This window comes from Miniopterus schreibersii, assembly GCF_964146895.1.
Source record: "Miniopterus schreibersii genome assembly, chromosome: 2".
Lineage (NCBI taxonomy): Eukaryota > Metazoa > Chordata > Mammalia > Chiroptera > Miniopteridae > Miniopterus > Miniopterus schreibersii.
This window is the reverse complement of record NC_138102.1, coordinates 2,542,573-2,554,933: the sequence shown is the minus strand read 5'-3', so window position 1 is coordinate 2,554,933 and position 12,361 is coordinate 2,542,573. Positions and strand designations below refer to the sequence as shown.

Genomic DNA, 12,361 nt, shown 5'->3' with positions numbered 1-12,361 from the left:
CTGGAGAGCCCCGCTCCTGGCCCTGTTTCTACCAGGTACGTGTTTCCACGGGCATTCCCCGGGGCAGAACCGGAGCACCTGTGGTGGGAGGTAGGCTCTCATAACGTCCTCTAGGTCCTGCCTGTCCTGTCCCCCAGGCACGGGTGACGTTGGTCCTCTTGAGGAAAGGAAGTCTTTGCATGGACTCTTGTTTCAAGTATCACTGAGTGGTTGGTTTAGCACAACTAAAAGTGGTAAGCTGTGAACCCGAAGAGTAGGTGGCTCTGTCTCCTTGGATGGTCTCTTGTTGTAGTTCAAGAGCTGTGGCCTGAGCTATTGGGACCATCCCAGAGTGAGGGGGGCTAGTAGTCCCACCAGGACAGCTAGGGCCTGGACTGCTGGGACTGTCCCAGTGCGAGGCAGGCTAGTATCCCCCCAGGGGCGTGGGGAAGAGGGCTCTGAAGCATTGAGCAGTGTGGGGCAGGGTGTGCAGAGAATCCTCGCAGGGCCATACAGGAGTGATGAGGTCCTTTCTCAGACTCTAACTGTCACACCTATCGCAGGACTCCAGCCTCGTAGCAGGAACCTTCTGACCTGCAATGGAAAATTCTTTCTGGGCAGTCTCTGGAAACGTGTGTTTTCATCCTGCGTGTCCCCAACACCACCTCCCTTGGCCCTGGGCTACCCCATGGCGCCTTCCCACTCGCACTCTCCCCACAGCAGCAGCAACCCCAGGACCAAGCCCTCCTCGCATCGCCTCACCCACAGCAGTGAGTTCGTTCAGGTGCGGACTCCCCGAGACTGTGAAGGAAACCACGACTCCCCCCATGCAGGTGGAGAGCCCTGGAAAAGACCAAGGTCCTAGATTACGCTCTTTCTTTAACTGACTCTCCACGCGGGCGTGTTGTGGAACCTGGCGGAGCTTCTGTTTCAGCACCTGTGACGTGGGATGGAAACCCAGAACGGTTCTAAGGGTGGCGATATGTTGTGTGAATGAAAACACTGCGAAATTTAAAGCGTGATATAAATTTAATTCTTATCATCGTTTCCCTCCCACTGACTGCCCTTCATGGAAGACGACTGTTGTTCTAATCAGTCTTATTGATAAAATAACCCCTTCTGCAGACGTGGGTGTTGTGCGCTTTGATTTCGACAGGAGCCCTGAGCCAGGCTCCTGCCCCTGGGCGCCTCCCCCAGTTCCTCTTCATTCCCTCTTCCTCCGGCGGCAGCAGATGGTGAAGGCTCGGCAGGGCCCCCGGAAGGGCTCGCAGTTTGGGGTCCCTTGCTTCAGGCAGATCCCGCCCCGAAGGTAGCAGGGTCTTTCAAAATTGAGAGCCCTGGTGCTGTCTGCAGAAAGGAAAAGATATCTGTATCGGGCTGGATGTCCCAGGGGGAAGGCGAAAGATCTCCCCATCTGGACGGGAGCCCCACTTTCCCCAGCTAAACGCCAACACCAACGGTCCGCAGGCTTTATTCCCAGGCTTCCCCCTCCCTTCCCTTCCCCCTCTCATCCTGCCAGAAGACCTCATCACTGCTGACACCGCCTTTGGTCAAATTGTCCTGCCAGCCATGAGAGCCTCCGGGCATTAACTGGAGGGCAAGGTGTGCTCAGTCAGTAACTATTGCCCAGTGTGTCTCATCAATGCCCCGCCTGTCTCACCAATGTCCCACCCATCTCACCAATGCCCCACCTTCCTCATCCATCTCACCAATTGCCCCACCTTCCTCATCCATCTCACCAATTGCCCCACCTTCCTCATCCATCTCACCAATTGCCCAACCCATCTCACCAATGCCCCACCCATCTCACCAAATGCCCACCCATCTCACCAATGCCCCACCCATCTCACCAATTGCCCCCCCATCTCACCAATGCCCCACCCATCTCACCAATGCCCCACCCATCTCACCAATTGTCCCCCCATCTCACCAATGCCCCACCCATCTCACCAATGCCCCACCCATCTCACCAATTGCCCCGCCTGTCTCACCAATGCCCTACCCATCTCACCAATTGCCCCGCCTGTCTCACCAATTGTCCCACCTCCTTACCACAAAAAACAAAACACAAAACATCCCAACTCTCACAGTCTCAAGAGATGGAAGCCTTGCCCAGCTAAACTCTCGGCCACTCCTGGGATATGAGTGGCAAGTGGTCTCTGGTCAGGGTCTATTATCAACTTTGTCTCCACTCTAGGTTACACTAACCAGGTGATTCAACTGATCTGGTTCTCAAGTCATCTGGTTCACGTGAGGGAAAGGGAAGCGAGTAGAAGGTTACTACCCAACACGACCTGTAATGGCATGAAGACTCCGCCACGGCTTTCAAGGGCAAGTCTAACTTTCCATGAGCTAAGTGTGGCTGTAGAGGGGCCCTCTGAGCGGCCCCTTGGTGCTGTGCCTCCCAGCCCTGGCTGACTTAGGGAAAGGAAAGACCCAAGGAACTATAAGAAAGGGCAGCATGGCTGGTATTTACCGGGCAGTACCTGGAAGACGGTAAGGAGAGCCATAAGGAAGAGATGGAAGAGCCTCATCCCGACCGCGCTGCAGGTCCCCAGGCCTGGGGAGGGATCAGAGGACAAGGTCAGCCTGGGGTTCACTGTCCCAGGAACTTGGAGAATCAGCGTCTCCTGCCCAAGGCCCTGCTCTGCCTCCGCAGGAGCAGCTCGAGCAGCACTGTGCTTCCCCCGACACCCTCAGCACCCTCCTGGGCCTGTGGCTGCCGCCTCGCCTTGAGGCTCCTCACAGGACCCAGCACATGGAGGTGGTGACAGGCGCAGCAGAGGCATCTGAAGGTGAGTGGGAGGCCGAGAGCCACGCTGTCACCAAAGGAGAAAAGGACAGTCCCTCGCAGGTGAGGAGGTTCACTAGGAAAGATATGAGGCCGGTTGGTTGAAATTCCAGGGCTCCTCACAACAGAGACTCGGACTGGCGGTGGGTGAGTCATTACTCCCCAGAGAGTCCGTGTTCAAGGGGGAAAGAGTTCCTAGCAGTTAAAAAATAGTGGGGAAATGTATCTAGTTCTCTGTAGAATTCAAATTTTCTCATTTACTTTTACTTAAATCTTTCACTTTTTTGGTAATATTTGCACATTGAAAAATTCCAGATAATGAAGAGATGTAAAAGATAGACGGTTAAAAGAAAAACCATGTCCCCACTCTTCAACTATAGACACCATTTACAATTCATAGCGTTTCAGCTCCACTTCTTTACAAATAAAATTATGTAAATACTCATTTTAAATTTAAAATCTAGAATCATGCTTGATTGCCAATTCTATTGGGTGTTTCTTTCCACGTAAATATTATCTTGGGAATTCTTGAATATCTATTCAAATATACTTGCCTCATGTATTTGTATGACTATGCATCTATCTTTAGAAATTTACGTAACTATTACTTTTGCATAAATCCCTAAAATGAAATGTGCACATATCTGCCTATTGCACGTTGCAGTGGGTGTTGCCCACTCGGGACACCACTTCATGGTCTCAGTGACCATGCAAAAAAGTATCTTTTGCCTGTCAGGGTTCTCATCGGTACTGGTTGTTGTCAATTGTTTTAACCTTTGAAAACTGTATAAGTGACTAGTAACACTTCCTGTTTGCTTTCATATATCTTTTTAAAATTATTCCTAAGGTTGAGCATTTTTTAAACGTTCATTAGTTATTTTCGGCTCTCACCTGTTCACGGGCTTTACCCACATTTCTCCTACTCATCTGTTCTTACTGACTTCTAAGAGCTCCTTGCACGTTGAAGGCCATTACAGCAATTGCTTCTGGCTTGCTTTTACTTTGTGCGCGCTCAGCTAACAGCCGGGGAATTCATGGTGACTACCAACGATTACTTTTCACGCTGCTCGTGTTTGGTTTTCCTTAAAGATATCTGCTCTGTCTGTGTTTACCTAATTATGTCTGTATTCCAGACCCGCTTTGTTCTTGATTCTTCCAGTCCTGGGACAGAGTCTGTTCTGAAAAGCTGTGACAGACTCCAGTTCCCAGCAGTGACATGAAACTGTTTCTTGCCCCACCCAGAAATATGAATTCGCTGGGCCCTCAGGAATGTCTTTAGTCTCTAAGCCTGCAGTCTCTCATAAAAGGCACAGGTCTGAGTTCATGTCCCTGTTCCCTTAAAAAACTTGAGTCTTGCCCTGTCCTGTGTGCTCAGTGGTTAGAGCGTCGGCCTGCACACCTAAGGGTCACGGGTTCAGTTCCTGGTCAAGGGCATGTATCTGGGTTGCAGGTTTATCCCTAGTCCTGTTGGGGCGCATGTGGGAGGCAACCAATCGGTGTGTCTCTCTCACATCAATGTTTCTCTCTCCCTCTCCCTCCCTCTCCCTCCCTCCCTTCCACTCTCTAAAAATCAATGGGGAAAAATATCCTCCGGTGAGAATCAGAAAAAGAAAAATTGATCCTTACACAGAAGAGAAATAGAATCACACACGGTGGGGAGGAGCTGGAAGATGGGCGGGACGGCCCTGATGTTTTGAGCACAGCAGAACCGCTGGAGAGAACAGACGGGACATTCTGCACACTCATCAGAGCACCTGAGGCCCAACCTGCCAGGTCTCGCGTGCCCAGGTAGCCCAGGCCCCAGCAAGGGCTCCGGTCTCAGCCTCTCTGCCCCGGCACGTCGCGCCCTGAGCTCACCCGGCCCTGGTGGCACTCGGGCGATCGTGGCTCCCTCCCAGCCCTTCTCAGAATCCGCTCATGGCTGCCCTCCGGGACTCACTTCCACAAAATAGCTTTAAGTGACTTCACCGACTTCAAAACGACTTTCCTGCCTTGTTAACTAACTGCACAGACATTCAGGCTTTAATCTCAGAACAGTGACGTGGAGGGTGAGGGCTTTCTAAAACTAAGAGTTTATTTTCCACGTCTCTGCCCTCTTTAGCATCACGTTTCTGTGTCCCGCGGGGAGCGCCGTCGGATGGATCCAGAACCTGCTTTGTACTATATTCCTAGACAGTTTGTGGTGGTTGTCCGTTAGAGTCACATTCCTCTTTCGTCGTATTTTACGGTGGGCTACTGCTTGCACAGAGAAAGATCTCGTATAACTTTGACCTCGCTCGTGGGTTCATCTCTTATTTTTTATTTTTTGTGGTTGCTTCTCAATGGTTTTTCAATCATAAAATCACAAATCTGTGATCACGACTTAGGCTCCTTGCTCGCGGTGCGGTGTGAGCCTGGAATTGCACTGACGAATAGCTACCGGCCTTCGGAGGCCAGGGCCCGACCCCCGCGCCCTGAGGAAGCAGGAACGGAAACCAGAAGGGGCGACGCGGCGACCCGGGCCAGCTGCGGAGGGGCCCTGACCGCGAACTCACCGCGATAAAAATCCTCTCGTATCCCCGCGCTGACCCAGCTGCTTCTTTCCTGTCTCGCTTACTCCTCGCGTCTCATGTCCAAGATCCACTTCCTCAAGATCCAAAAGAACCAAACAAGATTTTTTCAAAAACAGTTTTTAAAAAGAAAGTTAAAAAAAAAAAAGCTTCAGCAGTTTCTCGCTCATGTGGTTCCTTCCACAGAAGCCTCCATTCGTCTCCCGGGACGCGACGAGGCCTTCAGCTCATGCGTTAAGCACAGGCTCTAGTCTCGGCCCCGATGCCTCTGGGGCTCGGAGACAAATCTGCGTCCAGCGAAGGACCTGAGAACTTTAATGACAACACAAAACCCTGTGCTTCTGTGACCCCTGGACGGAGTCCTCCACTCTTTTAGGACCCAGAATGGAGCCGAGTGAGTTCAAGTCAAGATTTCTGATTGACAAGGTAGAACCGGAGAGAGTCCACTCTGGGTCTAGGAATTCGGGCCACCACTGTTCACAAGCCCTAAGAGAAAGCCCTGGAAGATGGAGGGAAGGTGAGAGAAGTTGTCAAATGTAAGGATGGTCGATATATTTAAGGAAAGAAAATAGTAGTGAAGGGAGGGAAGGAAGCAGGAAGAGAGACAGAGGGAGAGAGACTGTGAAACTCATAAAAATCCGCCTCACTTTTTGGGGCAATAAAGGGCCCTGCACCTGCTCCCTTGCGAGGACACACCCAGAAGGCCAGCCGTCCCCACGCAGGTGGCCAGGTGGCCCCGTGTTAAGTGTCCCTTCTCCCTGATGAGGGAACCGTGTAGGCTGCTCCTTTCTCGCCCACTCTCTGGCCAAGGAGGCCTGACCAGCACCACCTCTAGATAGGCCACAGGTACAGAATGAACCTCTTTCTCTGAGTGGAAAGACAGAGCCATCCCCCAGCCGTCACGAACGGTTGGATGTGCTGGTCCCTGCTGACCTATTTGTCACCTACGAGATGACAAGGTCTTGAACCCCCAGCCTGGCTGGTTTAGGCTGAGCTCTTCGGCATGAGCCAGACAGAGAAAAACTTTAACCTAAAACAGGAAACACCTTTCACAAAACGACAGAAACCTGCGATTCTGGAGCCCCCAACAGTGCTCGCCAGGCCCCGAGAGCCCCAGAGCTGCTCCTCACACGGGAACCTGAGTCCCTCGGGGGTGCTGGTCCACTTCTGAGCACACCCCAGTCTTCCTCTGGTCTTCCTCAAGTGAGAACCCAATGAAGCCCCCTTGCAGGCTCTGGATATTTTACTTTGGGTCAGCTCTAGTGGAATATATCATCTGGCGTATGTGGGCACGTGGCGTGTGGTCTGCAGCACAGCTGTGAACCCGAGCGCCAGCCTCAAAGTGCCCAAGGGTGTCACTGAGCCCTCCCCACAGGCGCAGCGTAGTGCCAGGCGCCCTGGGTGGTCATTTCATCCTCAAAACGGTCTTAAGAGGCAGGTTCTGCCCTGGCCGGTGTGGCTAGGTGGTTAGAGCGTCAGCCTATGAACTGAGGGTCATGGGTTCAATTCCCGGTCAAGGGCACATGCCTGGGTTGCGGGGTCGCTCCCTGCCCCATTTGGGGCACGTTTGAGAAGCATCCGGTTGACGTGTCTCTCTCACATGGATGTTTCTCTTCTCTCCCCCCGCCTCCCTTCCACTCTGTCTAAAAATCAATGGAAAAAAATATTCTCTGCTGAGGACTAACCAAAAAAAAAAAAAAAAAAAAAAAGGCAGGTTCTAAGAAGGACTCTGTTGTATGCACGAGGCAACAGGGCCACACAGCGGTCAAGCAGGCCCCGAACCCGCACCTACACTCACAGCCACCCTGCAACGTCGCTCACGCAGCCTGGACTCCGCCACAGAAATAGCTCAGGGAGCTTGAGAATATTACACAGAAAGAGTAAAGAGTGCACCAAGATTCTGGGTTCCTCGGTTCTGGCTCTGCCCCTGCTTACAAGTCACGCTGACCGTCTGGGCCTCAGATCCCTCATCTGTGGAATGACGGGACTGGGTTAGGTGACATCTTAGAGTCTCCTCCTCGGTCCCGAGGTCTGTGGTTCTGGGTGCTGCTGAGAGGGGGCCTGTGCCAAGCGACAGACGAGTGAAAGCTGGGTGAGAATGAGATGCCGGCCTCGGTTTAATGGGATGATCTCCCGAAGAATAGAGGGGCTCAGAGCAGCTGGTCTTGACCTCCGGCCAGTCCCGCACCGTCCCCAGTCTGCACACTGCCCAGCACTTACCTCCTCGCCCTCCTGTAGGCAGCAGCCGTCCACCCAGCCGGTTCTTCATTCTCAGGTGTTGTTCCTGGAGGCGAAGCTAATGGCCTGACCGTGTTGTGCTCACACTGCAGCTAGTGGACCGGGAAAACCAGTGAGTGGGCGATTCCCAAACGAGAGGCATGCTCCCGGCAGCCACCCAGGGACAGCGACAGGTGCCCCAGCGGCATTGGAGAACAGGCTTGGCTGACAAGCAGAAGCCTTGAGGGACAGGAGCTACAGAGACGCTGGAGCGCTTAGCACAGTCCTGCCCCTCCAGAAGGTGACAGGGAAGTGACTGGCCCCCCCAGAGCTCAGCAGGTGCACGGATGTGTGTCAGAAAACCTGGTGCCGCCTTAGAGAGCGCCCAGGCCAGGGACTCTTCCTGTCGCCAGGGAAGACCGAGACCGTGAGAACTGGAGGCAAGGAGAGGAAGAAAGTGGGAAGATGCCTTTTTACTAAACGGTGGGACTTTGTTGGGGCTACGATGGTAAACAGGTGGAAAATGTGAGATCTTGTGCAGGAGGCAGTAAATCAAGAGGAAATAGTGTAAACGTCTAGGAACAAAAAGAAATAAAATGTGTCTGGGGGGACGGGCATAGACAAAGCTCGACATTATAACCGGACTGTGCTTTGCTCACTGGCCAAGCAGCAAATTTGGGGGCGCGGTGGAGAGGGGGCAGGTTGTGCTGCTGAGAAGAGGTGAAGGGCCTTAGTATCTTCCACTCCTTGGACAGGACATGGAGGGGATGCAATGAGAGTGGGTTGGAAACAAGTGGGTTAAAAAATGCTTATGTTGGGCCCTGGCCGGTGTGGCTCAGTGGTTGAGGGTAAGCCCTCGGGCTGAAGGGTCTCGAGTTTGATTCTGGTCAAGGGCACACACCTTGGTAGCAGGCTCCATCCCCTGGCCTTCTCACATTGATGTTTCTCTCTCTGTCTCTCCCCCTCCATACAAAAAAATAAAGAAAAAAGCCTAGCTTGGGTTGGAAACTGCAAATATCATTTGGAAATATGATTAGAAAGTGCTCACAAAGGGAAATTTTGCAGTATTCCCTAATTTCACATATTTATCTTCAATTTTCTAATTTCTCGTCTAATTCTTAATCCGAACTCTGGGAGCCTCATTATTGGGCAAGTCACTCGTAAGTACTTCCCCTCGTAATGAAAACATATCCACGGAAAGGTGTGTCTAGAAGGTTCCTTGCAGCTCTGTGAGGACAGGAGGTGAACTCACGAAGGCCCGGAGCCTGGGGGTGAGGACTGTGGGCTCTGCACCCCAAGGCTGCCTCTAACCTGCTACCTGGCTGTACACAAGCCACTCAACCACCCTGTGCTTCACTGTCTTCATTTGTAAAATACCTGATGGCACCAACTTCACCAGGCAGATGGAAAGACTAAAGCAGGTAAGCCCATGGAGAGGTGCTGGGAAACAGAGGTGCTTAAAAACATTCATTATATCCACAGCGGTGGTGATGGAGGCTGGGCTGCGATTTGCATGGGAGTGGAGGCCAGTGATGGGACATTTTACGCTACCACAGTGCCCCGTGGTGTTCTCTGTGCCCACGGCCACCATGCTCCTGATTCATGTCCACATCATAGATATTTGACAGGCTCTTCCAATTGCTCACAGCTTTGTCACTCAGACAAGATGTCAGGGTCCTAAAGTCACGTTTTCTTGGGGCTACCCCCAGCTACGGGTTTGCCAGCCTTCTCCTGTGTGCTCTAGAACCAGGAGGAAGGGGCAGCCCATGGTGCAAAATGGGGCTGTAGAAATAGGTCATTGGGGTATAAGGTCCAGCTCTTAAGAGTGGAGGGTCCATCCAGCAGGTTGAGGGCCTCACGCCCTTTGGGGAGCTTAGCAGGTCCTAGGTGGGTAGGCTCCTGCAGTGGAGGGGACAGTGACTCAGGCTCAGGTGGAGTGAGCACAAGGAGACACGAGGGAAGGAGGTGATCAGAGTAAAGCCAAGGGACAGATTTATTTTCAAACTACATAAAAAGGCAAAGCATCTGTGCAGACAAGATGAGCAGGGCCCAGCGTCAGAAAGAAGAGGCCACTGTTCCCTGACTTACTATCCCTTTATTTAGAGCAATAGCAGGTAAATATCCAAGCAGATGGGAAACAGAAAAAATGTCAGGGTCCTTATCATCATTATCAACTTGAACCAAGTAGGGACGCTCAGCACACAAACTTCTGCTGTGATGAAAGGGCAGGACGGAAGCATCAAAGAGGCTCTGACGGTGACTGAGGCCTTGGCCCCATCCCAGCCAAAGGCACAGCTTCCTTCCCTGTGCTGTGTGTCTCTAACTCCCTCCGTCTGACCTATAAGAACAGGCTGACTGTGCCCTCCTGCCACTCACTTCTCCCTTCCACCTGACCTGACCTCCAGGTGACTCTCAGCCATGAGGACCCTCGCCCTCCTCGCTGCCCTTCTCCTCTTGGCCCTCCAGGCCCAGGCTCAGAACCTCCAAGGGACAGCTGACCAGGATCCTGCTCAGGACCAGCCTGAAGCCAAGGACCAGGACAAGCTTTGGGCCGAAGACCAGGACGAGGCTGGGGCCGAGGACCAGGACGTGGCCATCACCTTCACAGGAGAGGAGCGCCTGGCTCAAGCAGCTCCAGGTGAGACACCAGCCAGCATGTTCTTGGGGGCTGGGGCCAATTAGAGGGGCTTGTAAGAGGGATGTGGAGTTGGGGCTCAAAACTCTCTGTGTTGATGACGTGGGGAGAGGAGTAGGTGCCCCCAGGTGGAGAGGAAGGTTGTGGGGCAGGGGGAAGGAATGAGCATGTACATCATTGACTAGGGTCAGGGAAATTCAGGAACCTGCAGGACCACACAGAGCCAGTAAGGTTTCTCCTCATTTATGACAAGCCCGTGAATCCTTCCACCCTAACCGGGCAGGTGCTGTGTTCCGTGAGCAGACGCGTCGTCTCTCAGAAGGTCCCCCTGAGGCCGGCTGCGAGTCTCCTCCCTGTTCCACCCCCACTGTGCCTACCCCACCTCTTCCTTCCACAGAACGTGAAAAAAGAAAAACTTGCAGGTGTCGACGCACCGCCCTTTGCAGGGTGTACAAGTTTAAAACTGGGACCTGTAGGGTCCCTGGCCGTCCACGCAGGTTTTGCTGTAAGTGAGCTGTGGACCGAGACCCTTAGCACCACGCGATCCCACGGACACCTGGAATAGCGTGTGGCCTCTGTACCCGAACCTTTCCTCCTCTCTCCCTCCCTAGTAAACGTCGAGCATTAAACTCGCTGTCTGCCTTTTTCTTTTCTGTAAGGCTCATGTGTGTGGTTCCCTTGTGTGGAGAATTCTGTCCTGAATGGTCCCAGTAATTAAACAGCATTTGCATCCCAGTGATGCACAACTTGAGCATCACAGGGCAACAACAAACCAGCAAAAATGAGCATAATTCTTAATTAAGACCATTCCAACCTCACAAGTCAATCCATTCATAAGGAAACTGCAGAGGAAAGTTGTCAGAGAGTGTCCAGGGGGTGTTGTTGGCCCCAGGACAGGTGGGTCCCATGGGCTGCGTTGTTTGTTCTTTAATTAGAGGAAGTGGGAGAACATGGATGCGTATGGATAATTTCTCATGAATAGCAGGCATTTTAGTGACATATAGAATTTTCCTCGCTGTTTGGAAAAGGCAGAGTGAACTCGTGGTTCAGTGTGCCACCAACAGAGAAAAGTAAGACCTACACCAGAAACAGAATATACTGACCAGCATCGGTGGTCTCAAATAATGACCAGAGGAAAGGGGAGTCCAGAGCTGGTCAGTACAGGTGGTCATGACCAATGGCCAGTGAAATAAATGGTCCCCTTATGAACACTGAAAGGTAGATGAGTCCAATGTCCAATGAAGGAGTTGGCCTCAACACCCTCTCTCTCTTTAGACAGATTGAGTCTACTACTTCCAATAAATCCCGGCTAATTTTAATAAAGTTCTAGCAAACATTAATCTGATTTTAATAATGCCAATGACAGGCCCTTCGCTCCTGAGCTGAAAGGTAGGCTGCTGAGAATCAACTGAGATTCACAGAGGCCTGATTTCCAGAAAGAAAAAAAAATATCTCTACCCTCCCTTCCCTTTATCAAGTTGCCACAGACACTGTTACAGCCACGACCTTGTATTCTACCCTGAAACTATGTGGTACACATAGAACCTTCCATTTCATGCTTACCCTCTGGCCACTTCCATTCAAAAATGTTTCCCTGAAAAGACTGAGAACAACAAAGAGTCTCATTGTCAAGCTTTCCTATCAATCTCCACGGGCCCCTCGCACCTTCCACCTCCAGGACAGAGAAGCACTAACACGTGGAAGACTGGGCTTCTCACACTTCAGTGGGAAAGACACAAAGCTCAGAAATTACCAAAAAAAAAAAATTGAAACTACATACAGACCCAAAGTATCTGTGTAGACAGGAGAAAAAGCAAAGAGGGAAACGACAAACTCTGGAAATGGTTTGCAGTACTTGGGACAAAGATCTAGCCTCCTGAATTGATAAATAAACTATACCAGCCAACAAATATAAACTGAGTCTCTGTTCTCTTCTCAGTAAAAACACAGCAGCCCCAATTCAGCTGCTCCTGTCCTCCACGCAGAAACAAGGAGGAAAATATAAAACAATAGCATAGTGCAAATGTGAAGCAGTAACAGGCATTCACTTCATTATTTAAAAATGGGCCCTTGCCCGGCCGGGTGTGGCTCAGCCGTTGAGCGTCGACCTGGGATCAGGGGATCGGGGTTCGATTCCCGGTCAGGGCACATGCCCAGGTTGTGGGCTCCATCAATGACTCTCTTATCATT

General features: G+C 51.8%; 1 protein-coding gene across 1 annotated transcript; it reads right to left on the bottom strand.

Moving 5' to 3' along the window:
• Positions 1-1,183: 1,183 nt before the first annotated feature.
• On the bottom strand, positions 1,184-3,684 carry LOC308553609 (uncharacterized protein; the record flags this gene model as incomplete). Its single annotated transcript, XM_081129642.1, has 3 exons — positions 1,184-1,326; positions 2,466-2,539; positions 3,662-3,684. 3 exons carry the CDS (start codon positions 3,682-3,684, stop codon positions 1,184-1,186), a joined length of 240 nt encoding a protein of 79 aa, XP_080985768.1.
• Between the last annotated feature and the right edge of the window lie 8,677 nt (positions 3,685-12,361).